The sequence below is a fragment of the Macaca mulatta genome, chromosome 20 (genome assembly GCF_049350105.2).
Source record: "Macaca mulatta isolate MMU2019108-1 chromosome 20, T2T-MMU8v2.0, whole genome shotgun sequence".
NCBI classification, from domain to species: domain Eukaryota; kingdom Metazoa; phylum Chordata; class Mammalia; order Primates; family Cercopithecidae; genus Macaca; species Macaca mulatta.
Genome location: NC_133425.1, coordinates 30,740,839 through 30,765,950, shown reverse-complemented (window position 1 = coordinate 30,765,950; position 25,112 = coordinate 30,740,839). Strand labels below are relative to the sequence as shown.

Sequence of the window (25,112 nt, the reverse complement as noted above, 5' to 3'; positions counted from 1 at the left end):
GGTCAAAGCAACTGACTTCTGTGGTTACTAGAAGTTTCTTTTTTTTCTTTTCTTTTCTTTCTTTTCTTTTTTCTTCTTTTTTTTTTCTTTTTTTTTTTTTTTCTGGTAAGGCGAGGTTTCATCATGTTGCCCAGGCTTGTCTCAAACTCCTGAACTCCCAAAATCCACCCACCTTGGCCTCCCAAAGTTCTAGGGCTACCAGTGTGGGCCACTGAGCTTGGGCCACTACTAGAACTTTCTTCCTGCTTTTCCCACTCTGCATTTCGTGCTGCTATCGATGAAACTCAGCTTCTTATTTCTAGGCACTCTCAGAGTAAGAATCCATAGGAGGCTTTTATCTTCAGAGCATATAACCCCATTTTTCCTCTGTTTCTGACATATTTTTCTGTGCCATTGTTACTGTGGTTATACCCAGAGATGTAGCATTACGTTTGCATTTGTAAAAATTCCTACTTTTCCCCACAAAGGGATTTCACCATGGTTGGCTATTTTAACAGACAACGTGTAGTACGTACCATACATTTGTTTTCTGAGTCCTTGAAAATAATTTTCTGCTATATTGTTCTTCCCAGCTACAGTTTTTGGAAGTACAGCAGAACAACTTGCTACTCTTTTGAAGGTCATAATAATAAAACAAAACACACCGTTTTCTATCATCACCCAAAAAACTTTCATGCATGCAACAAAGATTGTGACATGGTCAGGGAATAGTTTGTAATACGGAAAGGATGGCTTTGTTTCTTGGCAAAAAGCTGGAACATGAACACCTACAGCACAACAGGATTGTGACCCTCCTTCCCTCCCTCCCTCCTTCCCTTCCTCCCTTCCTTCCCTCCTTCCCTCCTTCCTCTCTCTTTCTCTTTCTGTCTTCTCCCCTCCGCCCCCAGGCTGGAGTGCAGTGGCACGGTCTCAGCTCACTGCAACCTCTGCTCCCGGGTTCAAACAGTTCTCCTGCCTCAGCCTTCAGAGTAGCTGAGACTGAAGGTGTGTGTCACCACAACCAGCTAATTTTTGTGTTTTTAACATAGACAGGGTTTCACCATATTGGCCAGGCAGGTCTTAAACTCCTGACCTCAGGTGATCCACCCATCTAGGTCTCCCAAAGTGCTGGGATTATAGGCGTGAGCCATTGCGCCCTGCCTTGACAGGCTTTCTTAATGTGAAACAGTTTAAATTACTTTCAACTTTAGTGTTAAATGGATTTTTTTGGCTTTCAAATTCTTTGAAAAGTTAATAATCCAAGTGTGGCATGAGTGGTATTATTTTAGCAGTTAGATGAATGAGCTACCGGATCCCAGTATTTCCCACTTTACCAAATAAAAGGGCATCCTGTGGAATTCTGCTAAACCAAGACAGGCCTTTCTATTGAGCAATAGTGACAAAGGTGTCTAAATATGTGAAATAGTGGCATTTAAAATTTTTTTTCTTTTTTTTTCTTTTAATTTATTTATTATTATTATACTTTAAGTTGTAGAGTACATGTGCATAACGTGCAAGTTTGTTACATATGTATACTTGTGCCATGTTGGTGTGCTGCACCCATCAACTCATCATTTACATCAGGTATAACTCCCAATGCAATCCCTCCCCCCTCCCCCCTCCCCATGATAGGCCCCGGTGTGTGATGTTCCCCTTCCTGAGCCCAAGTGTTCTCATTGTTCAGTTCCCACCTATGAGTGAGAACATGCGGTGTTTGGTTTTCTGTTCTTGTGATAGTTTGCTAAGAATGATGGTTTCCAGCTGCATCCATGTCCCTACAAAGGACCCAAACTCATCCTTTTTTATGGCTGCATAGTATTCCATGGTGTATATGTGCCACATTTTCTTAATCCAATCTGTCACTGATGGACATTTGGGTTGATTCCAAGTCTTTGCTATTGTGAATAGTGCTGCAATAAACATACGTGTGCATGTGTCTTTATAGCAGCATAATTTATAATCCTTTGGGTATATACCCAGTAATGGGATGGCTGGGTCATATGGTACATCTAGTTCTAGATCCTTGAGGAATCGCCATACTGTTTTCCACAATGGTTGAACTAGTTTACAATCCCACCAACAGTGTAAAAGTGTTCCTATTTCTCCACATCCTCTCCAGCACCTGTTGTTTCCTGACTTTTTAATGATCGCCATTCTAACTGGTGTGAGATGGTATCTCATTGTGGTTTTGATTTGCATTTCTCTGATGGCCACTGATGATGAGCATTTTTTCATGTGTCTGTTGGCTGTATGAATGTCTTCTTTTGAGAAATGTCTGTTCATATCCTTTGCCCACTTTTTGATGGGGTTGTTTGTTTTTTTCTTGTAAATTTGTTTGAGTTCTTTGTAGGTTCTGGATATTAGCCCTTTGTCAGATGAGTAGATTGCAAAAATTTTCTCCCATTCTGTAGGTTGCCTGTTCACTCTGATGGTAGTTTCTTTTGCAGTGCAGAAGCTCTTTAGTTTAATGAGATCCTATTTGTCAATTTTGGCTTTTGCTGCCATTGCTTTTGGTGTTTTAGACATGAAGTCTTTGCCCATGCCTATGTCCTGAATGATACTACCTAGGTTTTCCTCTAGGATTTTTATGGTATTAGGTCTAACATTTAAGTCTCTAATCCATCTTGAATTAATTTTTGTATAAGGAGTAAGGAAAGGATCCAGTTTCAGCTTTCTACTTATGGCTAGCCAATTTTCCCAGCACCATTTATTAAATAGGGAATCCTTTCCCCATTTCTTGTTTCTCTCAGGTTTGTCAAAGATCAGATGGCTGTAGATGTGTCGTATTATTTCTGAGGACTCTGTTCTGTTCCATTGGTCTATATCTCTGTTTTGGTACCAGTACCATGCTGTTTTGGTTACTGTAGCCTTGTAGTATAGTTTGAAGTCAGGTAGCGTGATGCTTCCAGCTTTGTTCTTTTGACTTAGGATTGTCTTGGAGATGCAGGCTCTTTTTTGGTTCCATATGAACTTTAAAGCAGTTTTTTCCAATTCTGTGAAGAAACCCATTGGTAGCTTGATGGGGATGGCATTGAATCTATAAATTACCTTGGGCAGTATGGCCATTTTCACGATATTGATTCTTCCTATCCATGAGCATGGTATGTTCTTCCATTTGTTTGTGTCCTCTTTTATTTCACTGAGCAGTGGTTTGTAGTTCTCCTTGAAGAGGTCCTTTACATCCCTTGTCAGTTGGATTCCTAGGTATTTTATTCTCCTTGAAGCAATTGTGAATGGAAGTTCATTCCTGATTTGGCTCTCTGTTTGTCTGTTACTGGTGTATAAGAATGCTTGTGATTTTTGCACATTAATTTTGTATCCTGAGACTTTGCTGAAGTTGCTTATCAGCTTAAGGAGATTTTGGGCTGAGACAATGGGGTTTTCTAAATATACAATCATGTCATCTGCAAACAGGGACAATTTGACTTCTTCTTTTCCTAACTGAATACCCTTGATTTCTTTCTCTTGCCTTATTGCCCTAGCCAGAACTTCCAACACTATGTTGAATAGGAGTGGTGAGAGAGGGCATCCCTGTCTTGTGCCAGTTTTCAAAGGGAATTTTTCCAGTTTTTGCCCATTCAGTATGATATTGGCTGTGGGTTTGTCATAAATAGCTCTTATTATTTTGAGGTACGTTCCATCAATACCGAATTTATTGAGCGTTTTTAGCATGAAGGGCTGTTGAATTTTGTCAAAAGCCTTTTCTGCATCTATTGAGATAATCATGTGGTTCTTGTCTTTGGTTCTGTTTATATGTTGGATTATGTTTATTGATTTGCGTATGTTGAACCAGCCTTGCATCCCAGGGATGAAGCCCACTTGATCATGGTGGATAAGCTTTTTGATGTGTTGCTGAATCCGGTTTGCCAGTATTTTATTGAGGATTTTTGCATCGATGTTCATCAGGGATATTGGTCTAAAATTCTCTTTTTTTGTTGTGTCTCTGCCAGGCTTTGGTATCAGGATGATGTTGGCCTCATAAAATGAGTTAGGGAGGATTCCCTCTTTTTCTATTCATTGGAATAGTTTCAGAAGGAATGGTACCAACTCCTCCTTGTACCTCTGGTAGAATTCAGCTGTGAATCCATCTGGTCCTGGACTTTTTTTGGTTGGTAGGCTATTAATTATTGCCTCAATTTCAGAGCCTGCTATTGGTCTATTCAGGGATTCAACTTCTTCCTGGTTTAGTCTTGGAAGAGTGTAAGTGTCCAGGAAATTATCCATTTCTTCTAGATTTTCAAGTTTATTTGCGTAGAGGTGTTTATAGTATTCTCTGATGGTAGTTTGTATTTCTGTGGGGTCAGTGGTGATATCCCCTTTATCATTTTTAATTGCGTCGATTTGATTCTTCTCTCTTTTCTTCTTTATTAGTCTTGCTAGTGGTCTGTCAATTTTGTTAATCTTTTCAAAAAACCAACTCCTGGATTCATTGATTTTTTGGAGGGTTTTTTGTGTCTTTATCTCCTTCAGTTCTGCTCTTATCTTAGTTATTTCTTGCCTTCTGCTAGCTTTCGAATGAGTTTGCTCTTGCTTCTCTAGTTCTTTTAATTGCGATGTTAGAGTGTCAATTTTAGATCTTTCCTGCTTTCTCCTGTGGGCATTTAGTGCTATAAATTTCCCTCTACACACTGCTTTAAATGTGTCCCAGAGATTCTGGTATGTTGTATCTTTGTTCTCATTGGTTTCAAAGAACATCTTTATTTCTGCCTTCATTTCGTTATGTACCCAGTAGTCATTCAGGAGCAGGTTGTTCAGTTTCCACGTAGTTGAGCGGTTTTGATTGAGTTTCTTAGTCCTGAGTTCTAGTTTGATTGCACTGTGGTCTGAGAGACAGTTTGTTATAATTTCTGTTCTTGTACATTTGCTGAGGAGTGCTTTATTTCCAATTACGTGGTCAATTTTGGAGTAAGTACGATGTGGTGCTGAGAAGAATGTATATTCTGTTGATTTGGGGTGGAGAGTTCTATAGATGTCTATTAGGTCTGCTTGCTGCAGAGATGAGTTCAATTCCTGGATATCCTTGTTAACTTTCTGTCTCGTTGATCTGTCTAATGTTGACAGTGGAGTGCTGAAGTCTCCCATTATTATTGTATGGGAGTCTAAGTCTCTTTGTAAGTCTCTAAGGACTTGCTTTATGAATCTGGGTGCTCCTGTATTGGGTGCATATATATTTAGGATAGTTAGCTCTTCCTGTTGAATTGATCCCTTTACCATTATGTAATGGCCTTCTTTGTCTCTTTTGATCTTTGATGGTTTAAAGTCTGTTTTATCAGAGACTAGTATTGCAACCCCCGCTTTTTTTTGTTCTCCATTTGCTTGGTAAATCTTCCTCCATCCCTTTATTTTGAGCCTATGTATGTCTCTGCGTGTGAGATGGGTCTCCTGAATACAGCAGACTGATGGGTCTTGACTCTTTATCCAGTTTGCCAATCTGTGTCTTTTAATTGGAGCATTTAGTCCATTTACATTTAAGGTTAAGATTGTTATGTGTGAACTTGATCCTGCCATTATGATATTAACTGGTTATTTTGCTCGTTAGTTGATGCAGTTTCTTCCTAGCATCGATGGTCTTTACATTTTGGCATGTTTTTGCAATGGCTGGTACCGGTCGTTCCTTTCCATATTTAGTGCTTCCTTCAGGGTCTCTTGTAAGGCAGGCCTAGTGGTGACAAAATCTCTCAGCATTTGCTTATCTGTAAAGGATTTTATTTCTCCTTCACTTATGAAACTTAGTTTGGCTGGATATGAAATTCTGGGTTGAAAATTATTTTCTTTAAGAATGTTGAATATTGGCCCCCACTCTCTTCTGGCTTGTAGAGTTTCTGCCGAGAGATCTGCTGTTAGTCTGATGGGCTTCCCTTTGTGGGTAACCCGACCTTTCTCTCTGGCTGCCCTTCAGATTTTTTCCTTCATTTCAACTTTGGTGAATCTGGCAATTATGTGTCTTGGAGTTGCTCTTCTCGAGGAGTATCTTTGTGGCGTTCTCTGTATTTCCTGGATTTGAATGTTGGCCTGCCCTACTAGGTTGGGGAAGTTCTCCTGGATGATATCCTGAAGAGTGTTTTCCAACTTGGTTCCATTTTCCCCCTCACTTTCAGGCACCCCAATCAGACGCAGATTTGGTCTTTTTACATAATCCCATACTTCTTGCAGGCTTTGTTCATTTCTTTTTCTTCTTTTTTCTTTTGGTTTCTCTTCTCGCTTCATTTCATTCATTTGATCCTCAATCGCTGATACTCTTTCTTCCAGTTGATCGAGTCGGTTACTGAAGCTTGTGCATTTGTCACGTATTTCTCGTGTCATGGTTTTCATCTCTTTCATTTCGTGTATGACCTTCTCTGCATTAATTACTCTAGCCATCAATTCTTCCACTTTTTTTTCAAGATTTTTAGTTTCTTTGCGCTGGGTATGTAATTCCTCCTTTAGCTCTGAGAAATTTGATGGACTGAAGCCTTCTTCTCTCATCTCGTCAAAGTCATTCTCCATCCAGCTTTGATCCGTTGCTGGCGATGAGCTGCGCTCCTTTGCCGGGGGAGATGCGCTCTTATTTTTTGAATTTCCAGCTTTTCTGCCCTGCTTTTTCCCCATCTTTGTGGTTTTATCTGCCTCTGGTCTTTGATGATGGTGATGTACTGACGGGGTTTTGGTGTAGGTGTCCTTCCTGTTTGATAGTTTTCCTTCTAACAGTCAGGACCCTCAGCTGTAGGTCTGTTGGAGATTGCTTGAGGTCCACTCCAGACCCTGTTTGTTGGGTATCAGCAGCAGAGGCTGCAGAAGATAGAATATTTCTGAACAGCGAGTGTACCTGTCTGATTCTTGCTTTGGAAGCTTCCTCTCAGGGGTGTACTCCACCCTGTGAGGTGTGGGGTGTCAGACTGCCCCTAGTGGGGGATGTCTCCCAGTTAGGCTACTCAGGGGTCAGGGACCCACTTGAGCAGGGAGTCTGTCCCTTCTCAGATCTCAACCTCCGTGTTGGGAGATCCACTGCTCTCTTCAAAGCTGTCAGACAGAGTCGTTTGCGTCTGCAGAGGTTTCTGTTCCGTTTGTTATTGTTTACTGTGCCCTGTCCCCAGAGGTGGAGTCTACAGAGACAGGCATGTTTCCTTGAGCTGCTGTGAGCTCCACCCAGGTCGAGCTTCCCAGCAGCTTTGTTTACCTACTTAAGCCTCAGCAATGGCGGGCGCCCCTCCCCCAGCCTCTCTGCTGCCTTGCCGGTAGATCACAGACTGCTGTGCTAGCAAAGAGGGAGGCTCCGTGGGTGTGGGACCCTCCCGGCCAGGTGTGGGATATGATCTCCTGGTGTGCCTGTTTGCTTAAAGCGCAGTATTGGGGTGGGAGTTACCAGATTTTCCAGGTGTTGTGTGTCTCAGTTCCCCTGGCTAGGAAAAGGGATTCCCTTCCCCCTTGCACTTCCCAGGTGAGGCAATGCCTCGCCCTGCTTCAGCTCTGGCTGGTCGGGCTGCAGCAGCTGACCAGCACCGATCGTCCGGCACTCCCCAGTGAGATGAACCCAGTACCTCAGTTGAAAATGCAGAAATCACCGGTCTTCTGTGTCGCTCGCGCTGGGAGTTGGAGACTGGAGCTGTTCCTATTCGGCCATCTTCCTCCGCCCCTCCTAAAATTTTTAATAATATTATACTAGAAACATGGTCCCTCTACATTGCCCAGCCTGGTCTTGAACTCCTGGCCTCAAGTGATCCTTCAGCCTTGGCCTCTCAAAACGCTGGGATTATAAGTGTAAGCCACCATGACTGATGGTGGCATTTTTGTCTTCTTCAAGGAAAACATTAAAAGATGAGTTGGATAACTTTGTGAAAATTTTTGTTTCTTAATGACTATTTTGAAAGTATTTTAGAGAGAGATTGAATGACTTTCTGTGAAATGCCAAGACCGGCTACTCTGAGAGATGTTGAGAGAGAGGCCACTAAGGAAAGTCAGGAAAGTAGACGGACACCTGCGGGATTACAACCCTCATCTTCCGGGCGTTAATCAAATCTGCAGTGAATATGATTTACATTATTAGTGTGTGAGTGCAGTTGCAACATTTTTATAAATGTTTAGGCTGGACTTCTGAACATTTAGATTTCATTACGTAGTACAGTATATTAAAATGATTTGGCCAGGCCTAGAGGCTCACACCTATAATTTCAGCACTTTTCGAGGCCGAGGCTGGTGGATTGCTTGAGCCTAGGAGTTTGAGACCAGCCTGGGCAACATGGTGAAACCCCATCTCTACTAAAAATATAAAAATTAGTCAAGTGTGGTGGTCCATGCCTGTAGTTCCAGCTACTCAGGAGGCTAAGCTGGCAGAATCACTTGAGCCAAGGAGGTTGAGTCTACAGTGAGCCAAGATTGTGCCCCTTCACTGCAGCCATTGAAAAGAGCTAGACCTCATTTTAATATTTCCTTATAAATTGCATTTTTAGGATCAATTCTGCATATTACAATTGCTCCAAACATTTTCTTGGGGAAAATGGTGTGAGGTGTGTTATATGGCTTCTCTACTTCCATGTATAGACCTATATTGCTAAGTGTATATTTTCTGAAAGTCTGTGGTTCCTAGAAATCTTGTGTTAGGAAAGCATTTGTGCTCCATTACTTCTTTATTTTTGCTTATGGAATTAGGATTTTCTCACCACAAGTAACAGAATATTTGACCTGCAGTGTCCAAGATAATAGAAGTTTGTTTTTTTCAACATCAAGAAGTCCAGTGTTGTTTTAACAGCTCAACAATGTCGAGCTTCTGGGCCAATTTTGTAAGGATTTTCTTAGCTTATACCTGGTGCCTGAGAGCTTTGGTACTGGATTCCCAATGACAATGTCCAATGCAGCAACAGTGGAGTGAAGATTTATCCAGAAGAAGAGTTTATCCCAAAAATGCCCTGGCAGACACTTTCCTGTGTGTCTCATTGGCCGTGATTGGGTCACATGCCCATGCCCTAACAGTTACTGGTTGGCTTGCAAAGTGAGTCTCTGTTGCTTAAAACTTCTGTAATAGAAAGACAGCTGCACCAGTAAGGAAGAAAGGAGAGGAAAGGGCTTCATAAGAAACCCACTCTCCCATCTCATACTCTTATTAGACCACGTTATTTTTGGGATTAGGAGAGTGATTATGCACTATTGCATAATCAATGGTTCAAATGCAGATTTCTGTCCATCAAAGAGCATCTTTTTACTCTCACAGAGATAAGAAATGCTGCATATAAGTGATGTACTGAGAGAAAAATGAGAAAAAGCATGTGTCATTTATAAAATGAACACCAGCATGCTAGAAAGCATTTCTAGGAAAGTAGTGGTATAACTTTGTGCCTATGCTTCTGAGAGAGTATGTTCCGTGTTGAGTAAACTCACGTTTGCTTTTCTCCTTTCCTTCCTGTTTACCGGCCCCATACCGTTCTGTCTAGCAGTGGCCTCTGAATAGCTCTGGTAGGACACACTCTCACTTGAGTTGTAGACACGGCCCTTCCTAAAGAGGCTTTCCCCCACTGAGTCCACTGCATACACCCATTACCTTCTGGTAGCATCTGTGGGTGGCAGGGGCACTGGACATTAGTTGAAGCATGTCTCATGTCATTTCCCACAGAGAGATATCCATTTGTGTAGAATAAAACTATTTCACCAATCCTTTCAGAGAAAGGGGTTCTGGGCTGGGAGAGACAGGAAGTCTCTGGGGGCTGCAGTCCTTCTCCTCATTCATGACATCACAGGGAATAAGATTATGCCTGTTATGTTTCCTCCAGAGATGAAGTCTGGTGAGTCTTCGTCAACTAGTCTCTGGATCAGTCTTCAAAATGTTGGAAAACTTCTTTCTTGCTATTAGACTCTACCTTTCTTGCCTCCTATAGCCATAGCTAGTTTCCCAATGAGCAAGTTTGTGCTGAATTATAAATCATTTAGAATAGAAAAATATAGAGTAGTGGAAGATTTTTTTTAAAACGCAAGCTCCACTTAATCACCTTGCAGGCTCAGGTGGCTTGTGCCCCTGCCTGAGGCACCTGGTGGGACAGCACTCACCACTGGGGCTTCTCTCCTGGTATCTCATCTTGCAAGGTTGAATTTCCCAACAGGTGTGCTATGCATTCCTCCTGAGCCAGCTGTTTTTATGTCAAATTTATTTATGGTACTGCCGTTTGTCATGATAATTATGTAGTATAATGAAATATTCTAAAAACGAATGAAATATTTTAAAGGAGTTAGTGTGACTATAGAACAATAGCAAAAAATGAAAATCACTGCCAAATTAGCTGTAAGCAAGACGACTGTAAATAGTATGGGTTTTTGTTTTGTTTTGTTTTGGAGTAGAAGGATCATGCACAAAGATAGCTTTCATGGGTCTTAAGTTCTTGCCTCATTCTATAGTAACCAAAACCTCGAAGTTTTAGATGATCATTAAGAGTTGTTTTTTGCCAAATCTAATAAAAAAGAGACATTATTACAGTGATTTCCACCTAACTGGATGTTATATATACTTGGCCCCTCCAAGCAGTGACATTTGCTTTTCACATCAATAATCAATAATCCAAGTTCAAATCATATTTTCTATGTGACAGCAGTAGGCTGTCATGGGTGAAATGAAACTTGTCAGTTTCAGACACAAGAACAAGTGCTGATTTGTAACACTGACACTGTCAGAATTAAGACTGTCATTTCTGGGAATGAGAATGAAAATAAATATATAATTAAATCTATCAAATATGTGTTGGTTATTAAACTTGTGTGATCAGTTAGAGATACGTTATTTTGGGGACGCTAGTGTGTAACAGCAATGAGAGGTGGCTGATCCTTCACTAGAGTTCTCATTCCTCAAAAGAGCTTCCACAGTGACTGGGACTTAGGCTATAAACAGCTGGCTTTTACCAAGCTTTGTGGTCTAAAGGAGGAATGATTTAGAGTCCTCATAACTTTATTTTTTTCAAGCCATCCCTAACTTATCTACTTGATATATATGAGACAATATAAAAATTTAAAAAACTATAGAAATAACTGTAATTTTAAATAGGTATATTTAATTTATATATTTTAAAATATATGCAACTTTGCAAAATCTGAATTTAGAGGGTTTTCAATTTTTTCTTTACTTTTTTTTTTTTTTTTTTTTGAGATGGAGTCTTGCTCTGTCGCCCAGACTGGAGTGCAATGGTGTGAACTCAGTTCACTGTAACCTCCGCCTGTTGAGTTCAAATGATTCTCCTGCCTCAACCTCCTGCATATCTGGGATTACAGGCATGCACCACCATGCCTGGCTAACTTTTGCATTTTTAGCAGAGATGGGGTTTCACCATGTTGGTCAGATTGGTCTCAAACTCCTGACCTCGTGATCCACCCACCTCAGCCTCCCAAAGTGCTGGGATTACAGGTGTGAGCCACCGCTGTCGGCCAGGGTTTTCAATTAATAAAGTATACGTATGGAGGAGTGAAGCATGACATTGATGACTGAGTCTTTACTGAGTGCTGTTTTCTGATTGAAAACATTTATGTCTTTTATTGGGTTTTAATATAATTTGAGTGTTATTAATAGTCCAAGGATGCTGTGGGGAAAAGAAAGATCAGACTGTTACTGTGTCTATATAGAAAGAAGTAGACATAAGAGACTCCATTTTGTTCTGTATTTGAGATGCTGTTAACCTGTAACCCTGCCCCCAACCCTGTCCTTGCAAGAGACATGTGCTGTGGTGACTCAAGGTTTAATGGATTTGGGGCTGTGCAGAATGTGCTTTGTTAAACAAGTGGCTGAAGGCAGCATGCTTGTTAAAAGTCATCACCATTCTCTTAATCTCAAGTACCCAGGGACACATACACTGCGGAAGGTCGCAGGGACCTCTGCCTAGGAGAGCTAGGTATTGTCCAAGGTTACTCCCCATGTGATAGTCTGAAATATGGCCTCGTGGGAAAGGAAAGACTTGATCGTCCCCCAACCTGACACCCGTGAAGGGTCTGTGCTGAGGAGGATTAGTATAAGAGGAAAGAAGGCCTCTGGGCAGTTGAGATAGATAAAGGCATCTGTCCCCTGCCGGTCCCTGGGCAATGGAACGTCTCCGTGTAAAACCCGATTGTATGTTCTATTTACTGAGATAGGAGAAAACCGCCTTAGGGTTGAAGGTGGGATACCCTAGCTGCAATGCTGCTCTTTATGCACTAAAAAGGTTTATGGAGATGTTTACATACGCATATCAAGGCACAGCACTTTTCCTTAAACTTATTCATGTCACAGAGATCTTTATTCATATGTTTCTGCTGACCTTCTCCCTATGATGATCCTATTGTCCTGCCACTTCCCCTTTTCCGAGATGGTAAAGATAATGATCAATAAATACTGAGGGAACTCAGAGACCGGTGCTGGCGCGGGTCCTCTGTATGCTGAGCGCCAGTCCCCTGGGCCCATTTTTTCTTTCTCGATACTTTGTCTCTGTGTCTCATTTCTTTTCTCAAGTCTCATGTTCCACCTAACGAGAAACGCCCACAGGTGTGCAGGGGCAGGCCACCCCTTCAGATGCTAATTATACTTTCAAGCAGTCACAAAAGGATAGGGGACCTTCAATCTTCAGTGGTTCATTTATTCATCATTAAGTATGTACTGAGTGCCAGCTATGCGCATGCTCTCTCCTAGGTTCCGGGAATACAGTAGTGAGCAAAACAAAGTCTTGCCCTCAGGGCTTTTATATTCCGGTGTGTTTGGCAAGGAGACAGGAACAAACAAGTCAACGTACATGTGATGCTAGTAAATGCTCTGAAGTAAAATAGAGCGGATGAAGAGGACAATGAGTGCCAGGGTAGGAGTGGCCATTCTAGTATTCTATATATGGTGGCCAGCAAAGACCTCATTAATACCATGACATTGGAGGAGAGACCTGGAAAAACTGAGAGGCCAGCTATGCAGATAAGTTGAGGAAGAGTAATCCAGAAAGGGAAGTCAGAACCTGCACAGGCCCTGAGGCATTATGTGCTCAGCAAATTCAAGGTACCCCATGAAGGGCTACAACTTCAGCGTTGTGAATGAAGGGGAGACGGAAGACAGAGGTGAAGTGTGTGGGGTTGGGGACTAGATCTTGTATTGTCTTATGAATGAATGTAAGGATTTGGGCTTTTACTCAAAGTGAAATGGAATCATTTGAGGTGTTTGGAACCAAGGAGTGATATGATCTGTCTTATGTCTTTAAAGGATTATGCTGGCTGTGTTGAGAATACACTCTAGGCAACAGGGACAAGGGGAAAATCTTATAGAAAGACCAGCAAGAAAGCTACTGCTCTAATAAAGGCAGAGAAAGATGGTGATACATGGCTGTTGTATGCACATATCTTGAATGTGGAACTCATGGGATATTGTGATGGGTAAGTTGTAGGATGAAAAGAGCCAAGGTTGACTTCAAGGATTTTGGTCTGAGGAAGAAAAGGACAAACCTGTTTGCTGGAGAGAAATACGGTGGGTGAAGAGTGCTTGCAAGATCAAAGTGGGGGAGACCAGAAGTCTGAGAAGCTGTTAGCTATTCGGAAAGAGATGTTACATAGTCAGTGGGATATAGGAGTTTCACATACAGAGGAGATGTTAGGATTGGGGATGGTATAACTAATATTTGAAGCCATGAGAAAGGAATAATGGGGAGGGACCTCTTTAGAAAAAAATCACATTTATGTGTTAGAAATGACGCAGTCTTCTGAGTCTTTGATGCCCTTTCTATGTAAAGCCAACACTGAGAATTTACCACTTCAAACCGTTCTAGTAGAGTGATGGTAGTGTGCTCTTAACTGTCTGCTGTCAGGAACTCAATCCATTCAAGGCAAGCATCACATGTACTTAGAATAACTAGCAGTATACAATCTGTAATAATGGAACAGAATTGAGGAAAGGGGCCTGAGTAGAGAGTGAAGAGTCATTAGCCCCTGTTCCCACCAGCTAAGCTTGATTTAGTCCAAATGCACAGTCAGTTCTTTGATGAATTTTCCTGTTTATATTTTTTTGTTTGTTCTTTTTGGCATGTCAAAATTTGCCTCAATTAAAGCATGGTAACACTTGTAAATAAAGGTATACTCATATTCCTAATTCAACTTGAAATGTGTTTATTCTTTTTTAACCTTGCTTAGCATTTAAGATTATTTCTTAAAAATAAGAAAATGTGATATTAAGCTACATATGCCATGCACAAAGCGCCTGGCTAGATGGTATTCAACAAAATGTGCATATAGGTTAAAAACTGAGAAAACATCTAGCAAGATATTCCAAAATCTGACAACTTATACAGTGTGTGATAAGAACACAATTTAGTATTAGTGATTTTAATATTATGGATGGTGATATGGTTGGCTCTGTGTCCCCACCCAAATCTCATCTTGAATTCTATTCCCTACCATCCCCACAATCCCCACATGCCAAGGGAGAGACATGTGGAGGTAATTGAACCATGCGGGCGGTTTCCCTCATGCTGTTCTTGTGATAGTGAGTTACTTCTCACGAGATCTGATGGTTTTATAAAAGGCTGTCCCCACTTCATTCAGCATTTCTCCTTTCTGCTGCCTTGTAAAGAAGGTGCCTTGATTCCCCTTCATCTTCTGCCATGACCATAAGTTTCCTGAGGCCTTCCCAACCATGCTGAACTGTGAGTCAATTAAACCTCTTTATAAATTACCCAGTCTCTGACAGTTCTTTATAGCAGTATGAAAATGAACTAATAAAGACGGATTTTAAAATCTGTGTAATAAGTGGACATTTTGATTTTCTCTAATAGTCAATTACATGCAAGTAGATTTGTAAGAGTTTTATGTTTTTTTCTTGGTACTCCAAGATTAAAATTAAGTTCCAGGTTCAGCTTTATGTTGCAGAAGAATATATAACGCAAGGGAAATACTCAAAGACTTATGGTATCGACACAAATATGCCATTGCCCAAAATGTGCTTGTGTAGACTAAAGGTTGCATTGTAAACTGAAAGTTACAGTATTCCTGTTGAATCGCTGAGCAAGGCAGGGTGCTAGAGGGAAACCAGAAAAAAAAACCTGGGTTTTAAAAGTTGTCCTTCCATTGACAAACTCTATGACCCTGGACATCTTACACCTTAAAAGCTGGACATAAAGAAAATCTCAAACATCATGCACAGGGCTGGGTACATAATGGGTTCTATTAAAAAAAAAATAGCTGTTATTGCCGGGCCAGGTGTCTCACGCCTGTAATCCCAGTAACTTGGGAGGCTGAGGCGGGTGGATCACCTAGGCGTTCAAGACAGGCCTGACCAACATGGCGAAACCTTGTCTCTAATAAAAATACAAAAATTAGCCAGGTGTGGTGATGCATGCCTGTAATCTCAGCTACTTAGGAGGTTGAGGCAGGAGAATTGGTTGAATCTGGGAGGCGAAGGTTGTAGTGAGCCAAGATTGTACCATTGCACTCCAGCCTGGGCAATGGAGTGAGACTCCGTCTCACAAAAAAAATAAAATAAAATAAAAAGAAAAGAAAAGAAAAACTGTTATTACAGTTGTTCATTTAAATTGAAAGCACCAGGTAACAGAAACTGCCGAATTGACTCACACATGGTAACAACATGAGACAATAAATAGAAATGTCATGTTCTAAGAGGGGTGTCACATAAAGACAGATTTTAAATATGATGCATACTGGTCACATTATGTCTTGGGTGCACAGACATGAACCATGTAACTTCTATAAATGATCAACCATTTTTTACACCATTTCCCCATAGCATTTGTTATAGCCATATGTTTCTAAGTAAAGTCAGTTTGTCTTAGATCTAAAGAAACTTGTTCTAGGGAAAGTCATTAAAATCTTTTCTAAAATCAAAACAAACTTCCAAAATAATTTTCCATGCTCTGAAACTAAAGGCCAAGTAAATCATACAACAACTTTTCAGTAGCTCCAAACTCTCCGTAGTTACTGCACTGTGTTAAGGCCATCTTTTCCCTCACAATGGTAGGTATTCAGGTATTAAAATCTGAATCTGAGTTGCTTCCTCAGTGCAGAAGGCAGTGCATCAGTGTCATAAAATCTTAATTTGAAAATGTCTTTGTCATACCACAATATCATTTAACATCGCAACAACTATTATTTCAGAAAGGCAATTTGCAGGACACATTTGAAATATATTACTCTAGAGAAAAGAGGAAAATAATTCAGGGGATGGCAAAGTAAAAGTAAAATCATTTCTTTAATACATGGTGAGAAGAGTCATATATACACATACAGGCTTCTAATATATGATGGAGACGTGTCTAATTTAATCTGGGAGCACAGTAAAGTGGCAGGTTCTGTTCTTAGGAGACACCTCCTGCCTGTAGCTGGAATACATCAGTCCATCTGTCCTCCATCTCCAACCATGCAGGTATGCCTGGTTCTTTGATTGACTGCACAACAGATAAGAATTTGATCTGCCTCATCAACAATTCCTGCTGTTTACAGCAGGTGTCAGTGCTTTATGAAGTGACACATGCTTCTTTCAAACAAAACAAACGATAATTTGTTTTGAAGTAATTCCAAACTTATGGAATAGTTACAAGGATAGTTACAAAATGTACAAAGGACCTTTATTAGATTCACCAACATTATACATTTTGCCATATTTACTCTTCCAATCTGCGTGTGTGTCCCTCTTCCTCTCTCTGTCTCACTCTTTCTCTCTCTCACGCTCTCTCTATTCCTTTCTGTCTCCCTCTCTCTGTCTCTCTCAAACCAATACTTTAATGTTATTTTTTCAGAAGAAAATCAATATCTTACGATAACTGTACTACAACTTTCGAATTCACAAAATTTGATTTAATGCCTTAATCACATGGCAGCCTACCACATTTGAAATGTTGCCAGAGGTTCCAACATGCTGAATTTCTCTTCATGCTGCATTCCTCTCTATGCTATATTTTTCTTGATGCTACATTTCTTTTTATGCTGCATTCCTCTCTATGCTATATTTTTCTTGGTGCTACATTTCTTTTTATGCTATATCTCTATGTTATATTTTTCTTTATGCTATATTTCTCTCTATGCTATGTTTCTCTTTATGTGATATTTCTCTCTATGCCATATTTATTTTTCTCCTGGCAAAGGATCCATCCCAGGCTCACACATGACATTGGGTGGTTCTGTCACCCTGGTCTTCTTTGATCTGGGATGTTATTTATTTCTTCTTTATCTTTCGCAGCATGAATATTTGTGAAGAGTGCAGCTATCACATGTGCCTCTTGCACTGAAGTTGCACCCGAGGACAATGTCAGCCCACAACCTTAAATTCCTATGATTCATTCCTTCCTGGGAATTTCATTGCCATAACAAAGGCTGGACTCTCCACTTCCACTTCACAAAAGAAAAGCCGTGTTGACTCTTAAGAAGCACAAAAAGTGGCAGGAGACAGCTGCTGAGATGGTTCAAAAATGCATGTCTGGCCCTTGAATTTGGAGATAGTTATGGAGAGAATGATGCATAATTGTGGAGGTTAAAAATTTTTTTTGCATCAGCCTTACCCAAGCCTATGCATCAGAGCAATGGGCACAAGCATGCATGCCCCAAATTAAGCCAGAGAGGAATTAAGCCAGTCCGTGGGAAGAGGCAGAGGAAGGAAGGCAGGGCTGGATCAGTGAGGGAGGATGGATGTACCTGGTGGTTATCCATGGAAGACATCCCCTCCAGCCTCAGAGGAAGTGCTAATGCCAGGTCGAAAGCACTGTTTAGGAGTGCTGGCCCGGCACAGAGGCTCTGCCTGCTATCCCAGTACTTTGGGAGGCCGAGGAGGGCGGATGACCTGTGGTCGGGAGCTCGAGACTAGCCTGGCCAACATTGTGAAGCCCTGTCTCTACTAAAAACGTAAAAATTAGCCAGGCATGGTGACGGGCGCCTGTAATCCCAGTTACTCAGGAGGCTGAGATAAGAGAATCACTTGAACCCGGGAGGCGGAGGTTACAGTGAGCCGAGATCGCACCACTGCGCTCCTGCCTGGGCAACAGAGCGAGACTCCGTCTAAAAAAAGAAAAAAAAAAGAAGGTACATCTTTGGCGGGAACTAAGAATGTTACTCAGTTTTAGTGGTTCCCTAACTGCTACCTTGGGCCATTCTACTGAGGATCAGGGAAACAAACTCATGCATCATGAACGGTCCTTTCCCTTGGAATGCCAAGGACGAAACCGCCAAATTTTTATTTGCATTTCAAAAGGAAATGATTATTATCTTAATAGGTGCAATGTTTCCTTATTTTCAAACAAGGTTCTTAATGATGAATTAAAATAGATTTTATGGTAATTTCTTATTACAAAGCAATACATGCACAGAAAAAGTTGGAAAGTGCAAATAAAAATATGGACTATAGTTTAACAGCTATATTTTAATATGTTTACTATAGTCTATTTCTACAACTCAAAAAAATTACAGTTAACATCTCAGCATATCACCTTTCTTTTTCTATGTACATGTGAATGTAATTTTATTCAAATATCACAAAATACTATATCACTGTTTTTGTTCGCTTTTTTCATTTTACATATTCTGAAATTCTTTTCTACATTAATAAGCATTCTTCAGAACACTTTTTCCGGCTGAAGAGTTTTCTATTTTGTAACTCTGCCACAATTAACTTAATCTGTCTTTTTTTGTTGGGAATTTAGGATATTTCTGGTTTTTGTTAATGGTACAACAGAAATTGCAATAAATAAAATATAACTAGTGTTTTCTAAATCCCTGTAATTATTTTTATGGTACTTTCGACAATAGAATTTATAAGTCAAGAGTTAAAGGAAAACATTTAGAAGATCATAATATTTATATCTAACTTGACCTATGTATATAAAAACATTTTAAACAATGGAGTTATTCTTCTTGTAGGCCAACATCATTTTAGTAGACATCTTTGTTTTGTTGTGTTTTTGTATTTTTCTTAACTTTTCTTAAAATAACCTAACTTTTGTCTCATGATGCCAGCAACTTCCGTGTGTCTTGCAAAGCCAAATAAAATTCTTTCAAAGGCAATGTCCTCGTCTGTACTGTCTCAATAACTCCCTGTGATTTCTACAAATGCAGAAGGCTGACTCTTTCCATATCTTCTGCTGATGACCACACAGCCTCCCCCATTTCTTCCACTTCCCCACTTCCAGTAAGTAAATGTCCCCTTTGTGATTTGCTGTCTTTCCCCTTCCTCTGAGACCAGAAGGTACACAGATAATTGAAGCTCAGCTTCAACCTCAATTTGGCTAATCACAGTGTTTTTCTCAATTAGGATAGGTCCTTGCTCAGAATGTTTCAATTGCAGCTGCTGAGATAACACAGTTATGGGCCTGAAGGGAAATGAACTGGCAGCATTTCTTTCTTAGAACTGTGTCTCAGGGACCACAATCCACATGCACAGAATCACTCCAAGACTCAGCTGCTGAGTGTCTGTTTCTCCTTCACTACTAGTGAGTGCTCAAGACTCAGGTGAATAGTGGGAAGAGGTAGGATTTTCTTCATTGTGTCTGTGATTCTCTCATAATTTTATTTTTACTTCTTACTGAATTAGTAAGAATTTCCAGGTAAAATATAAATGTTATTAATATTATGAACACACAAATTTACATACTCATGTAATGAAATTTGTGATTTTATAGTATCATATTTGAATTGAAACTTTACTAGACTATTTTTGATTACAATAAACTAGCATGACAAAGTATTTTATGTACTTATGAAGAATTCTTTCAACACACAACAAGTGGAACTAATTTAGAATAATTTAATCATATATCTTTTTTAAAGTTTAGAGATACTTCAATATATTTTAATATGTTAGCACTATTTAAATAATGATGTCATAACATAAAATATTTTCAACATTTCACAATACCAATAATTTAGCAGATGACTATAAAAAACATTATGTCTTATTGGATTACAGTAATTGCTACTAGAAGGATTTTTTTCTTGATAACACAAACTATCTGGCACCATCATTTTTTTGTTATATATTTAAACTCAATAGTGTGAGTGACCAACTTACATGAATAGAGCCTGGTACTATCCAGTACAATTTCAAATATTTCTTTAAATTTAGTTTGATATTTAGATTTTCTAAATGATCTAAAACATATAAGATGTGTGTATTCACTTGTGTAAGATTGTTTCGTTAGGAGAGAATAATAATTTGGGAAGTGAATAATTTAGCATTCTCTTACTAGAAAATCTTCTGAATTTAGTGTCTCTTTTTATTCTTCTGAAAAGTTTAAATTGCAGTTAACCCTATTAGACATATAGTCACAAAAAGTGACAAGTAATTTTTAACTCAATTGTTGAAATTCACAAGTTAACTTTTCTGTATTGAATACGGTTAATGTCTTTTAGTGTCTATGTATCTTTAAAATGAAAGACAGAGAGAATGAAACCAAGACACTGTTGCAAACAGAAGAAACAAAAGGACAATGACGGAAATTGTCCATTTTTTACTCACAAGGGCATGAAAGCCTTAAGAAATTTGATCAGTAGCAAACTTTTCTATATCTGTACCATAAGAGAATTTTAAGTTTTTCTTAAATGTGTTCGTGTTAGAAGCCCTGTGCTCATGTAGAAGAGGGAAGATGTCTGAAAAGATGAGTCTTAATCGATCCTAATTGTTCCTGATCAGGGTACCTGAGCAGAAAGGCATGCCCTCCATTTCCTTCTTAATACAATATTTGACACAGTTAATATGAGTATAATTTTTCTGTTACTCTGATACACAGGGATATGATGGTAAAATACCTTGAAAGCATTTAGGAAAAAAAGTCCTATATTTTGCTCAAAATTTTAGAGTTTGGTAATCAGAAACAAATGCACTGGCACACATAATTTTACGATTTCCAAAAAGTTAAAGTTCAGAATTAGTGATCATGCCCTGCCAGAGTGGTTTTTTTGGTCTGTTTGTTTCCTACCTCTGCAGTGACACTTTCTTTTCCCATGTTTTTTTTCTCAGATGAGGTGAAAATAAAATGTCTTGAGATCGTGAATATCTGCATTTAGTGAGCACTGTGCTACCGTCTGCACTCTTGCTAAGTTAAATTGCAATAGAATAGTAGATGCATTCCAGTTTCATTTCTCAGTGGTATCTGGAACTTGCCAAAATTATTCTTTTGTTATTTGTACATTACACAAATGATTTTTATAAAATTGTTTTAGCCGGAAAAGGTGACTCCCTTTTCTGATGTTGCCAGCTGTGTTTGTCAGTTTACCAACTATTGCCAGTGAATAAAAAGTCCTACTGCCCTACCAACTAGGTCATGTGCAATTCTCATAATTTCTTCATTCTTTATAACCATAGTTGATGGCTAGTAATATGTTCTAGGACACTGTTCATAGAACATGGTGAAATTGATGAGAATATGACGTTTTTGATTATTAAACTAGTAAAAATAAAACAAGGTGTTATTTATTTTCTGATATGGATTTTTATGCATAAATGTATGTCAGGAAGAATGTAAAAAAAACTATTAAAACATATAAAAAATACAATTCTAAATAGTAAATATTATTATAATGATGAAAAAATCAATTTAATAAAACTTTATCTTGTCCAAAATAGCATATTCTGTAATGCAAAATAGTGATAGGTTTGTGAATAACTTCTTTCTCTCATGACAATCTTTTTTTCTGATGTCTGATCAAGCCCATTGACTTTATAATCAACCTTTGATTACTGGTCCATTGAAAGGATGGATGTTTTCCCTAACATCCATGATTGTGCATATCCTTTGGGGCTTACAGTATTAAGAATATCCTGAGATGAAAGTGAGAATAATGAAGATGAACTTTATCTGTATTATCTGTCTTCTGAGAGTGCTCAGGGGCTTCACCCTCAACCCAAAGGCAAGCTGGTTGCCAGATCTCATAGTGAGTGCTGAGATTTGCGTTTGGATTTCTGAGTGTGTACTGTATCAAACAGGACCCAATTCTTACACTCAGATCAACCTATATGACCTCATAGATCGTTTTCTTCTATTTAATTTCTCTCAGTGGTATCCCATGTTTTCAGGTCTCATGATTATTTTATGTTGGAATTGCCAGACTCAGCAAATAAAAATACAGAGCATACAGTTAGGTTTAATATTCAGAAAGAAAACCAATAACTTTTTAATATAACTATAAAATATTTGAACATTTGCATGTAGCATTTCTATGCATAACTATTATTATATATCACATATATATATACTCACTATTTTTACCTATGTGAAATTCATATTTAATACTCTTGTACTTTACCTGTTGATCTCAATCCACAAGAACCATGGCCCTCCTCAGTGTCCAGGCTCAGCACCAATGACCTAGAGTCCCATTGGGTAGAAGGTCACATAATAGTGTGAGTCATTTACAGAGTAGGGGCATGAATGAAAAATGGTGAGATGGATGTCTTTGGGGTAAAAAGAGAACATATTAAAATTATTAGTTATGTTACTTTTTCTATTACATTTATTCTCTCTCTTTGTTAGATAACCTACAATACCTGAAGAATAATAATAAAAAGATTCTGGTACATAGTTATTAAATAATTCCATGTATGTTAGTGATTCATACCCAAATTTTGCTTAACTTGTACTGGATTGTGAACCTTATAATGTGAAGATCATTAAGACTTTCTGTCGATATTCTTCTGGTGTTTCTCCTGAGTGCAATATGGCAACAGATTCCAACTGAGCTGAGGGTACAAATGTATATTGTTGAGAACTATCAATTGGTTGGATCTGTAAGTCGAAATAAATATGTCCCTTTAATAGATTAAGTGCTTGGATAAAAAGTAAAAATTATTTGCTGCAGTTTTTTTTTTTTATAAACTCATATGCACCAAGTGGTCTTAGAGCAATGTCTACCTCAGCCATTATTTTCTGAGTATGAGCCAAAAACACAAACTATCACATAATTTGCATTGCCTTACATATTTACACTTAAGGACTAGTGTAGTTTTAAGTGACTTTGAAAACAATTGAACACTTTTACATCTCAGAAGAAAAATAGAGTGCCTATGGATTTTGTTTTAGTATTAAACAGCTGAATTGTTCTACGCCAGTATTGAATTGATTTAATAAAATCATAATGCCAGCATCCAGAGCAAATAACACGAGAACAATTTTTAAATTATTCAGTAAAGTTTCAGAAAATTACTTTGATAGAGATCTTTCAATTAACATATGAAGAAAATTGCCTTTATTATTGAAGAGCAACGTGTTTTTGAAGGCATGGGAGGGTATTCCTGTATTAAGTGAAGGCTCAAGTAAAAGATCTTCACATAAGCATTTTAATGTGAAATTATGGATGCCATAAACTTTAGAAATGTTTTGTTCATTCTCTTGAAAATTGGAAGCAGGGTTTTTGTAATTCCTTTCTGAGATGATGAGGGTTTAGATAAGGAGTACCATGTTAAAACTAAGCTTCAAGAGAACCAGGACCATTTTGAAAAGACACAGTTAGTACAGCAATGTTCACATCCTAAACCCCAGATCCTGTGAATAACTTAGCTAATAAGACAAAGGAAAATTAAGTACAGATGGTGTCAAGGTTAATAAGCATCTGACTTCATGATAGATTATCTTCATCATTAGCAGAAGCCCTATGCAATTAGAAGGGTATTTAAATATGAAAGAGGGAGGCAATAAGAAAAGCATTAGAGTGATGGGATATTGGATCGATTCAATGCAACATTTTTCAAAAAAATTTTTGGTGATTCTTTTTCCATTAGCATAAAGTTTACGTCAGTTCAGTGGTAAAAGCATCCATGATTTATTTTATATGCATGTTATTATGGCTGGTTAAAATTAAACAAAAAATACAGAAAGTAAAGAAATGCTTTTTGAGGAGTGAGCCACAGGTACTATATGAGTATAGATAATGTGCACCGTACATAGGTGTGATTGTGGATGTGTTGATATTTGATATATATGTGAGTTATTTGTTGTAAAATATAATACTCAGGCTGCATTTAAAAATTTTATATGAGATAGTCAGGGTTAATCAAGATAAACGGGTAAAATTAAAATGATAAGGTTAGTAATAATTTTGACTATACAATAACTCACATTGATGATAAGAGGTCTATTTTTTTTTCCCCAGATATATAAAATATAATTCCTCTTCATCATTAAGATGACCATGTTCCAGTTAAGGTACTACTAACAATTGCCCTTCTTTTTCAAGCTGGTGTTGGACTCACAGCCAACAACTTCCTCCTATTCTTCCAAATCTTCTCCCTCCTTCAGGATCAGAGGCCTAAGCCCACTGACCTCATCACCTGTCACCTGGCCCTTGTCCACTTAGTATTGCTCCTCATTGTGATCTTCTTGGCATCTCCAGACCTGTTTGAGTCACTGTATTTTCAGAGTGACTACAGTGACTTCAAGTGGAAGGCGTTCTTCTACATGCACAGGGTGATGGGGAGCCTCTCCATCTGCACCACCTGCCTCCTGAGCATGCGCCATGCCGTCGCCGTCAGCCCTGGCACCTCCTCATCTGCAAACAGTGAACAGAAGTTCACAGGTTACATCTTTCACTCCTTCTTCTTCCTATGGGTTCTCAGTTTGTCTCTCAGTAGTAACCTGCTCCCCTCCACTGTGGCTTCTTTTTTTTTTTTTTTTTTTTTTGAGACGGAGTCTCGCTCTGTCACCCAGGCTGGAGTGCAGTGGCCGGATCTCAGCTCACTGCAAGCTCCGCCTCCCGGGTTCCCGCCATTCTCCTGCCTCAGCCTCCCGAGTAGCTGGGACTACAGGCGCCCGCCACCTCGCTCGGCTAGTTTTTTGTATTTTTTTTTTTTTTTTTTTTTTTTTTTGAGACGGAGTCTCGCTCTGTCGCCCAGCCCAGGCTGGAGTGCAGTGGCGCGATCTCGGCTCACTGCAAGCTCCGCCTCCCGGGTTCACGCCATTCTCCTGCCTCAGCCTCCCGAGTAGCTGGGACTACAGGCGCCCACAACCGCGCCCGGCTAATTTTTGGTAATTTTTAGTAGAGACGGGGTTTCACCGTGGTCTCGATCTCCTGACCTTGTGATCCGCCCGCCTCGGCCTCCCAAAGTGCTGGGATTACAGGCGTAGAGACGGGGTTTCACCATGTTAGCCAGGATGGTCTCGATCTCCTGACCTCGTGATCTGCCCGTCTCGGCCTCCCAAAGTGCTGGGATTACAGGCGTGAGCCACCACGCCCGGCCCACTGTGGCTTCTTCTAAT

The 25,112-nt window shown here is 39.4% G+C and overlaps 1 protein-coding gene across 3 annotated transcripts in view; it reads right to left on the bottom strand.

Moving 5' to 3' along the window:
- The window catches only part of LOC144338017 (uncharacterized), a 145,202-nt gene that overhangs the window by 2,810 nt on the left and 117,280 nt on the right, over positions 1-25,112 (bottom strand). For 2 of the 3 annotated variants that reach the window (XR_013411729.1, XM_077986032.1), the window contains one exon: positions 21,986-24,405. The exons of the other annotated variant lie outside the window; for it this stretch is intronic. Coding sequence is in view for 1 of the 2 variants with exons in the window: in XM_077986032.1 (XP_077842158.1) it covers positions 24,385-24,405 (21 nt within the window). In the remaining variant the exon portion in view is untranslated. Of the gene's footprint in view, positions 1-21,985; positions 24,406-25,112 lie in introns of those variants that run through there. 3 annotated transcript variants of the gene reach the window in all.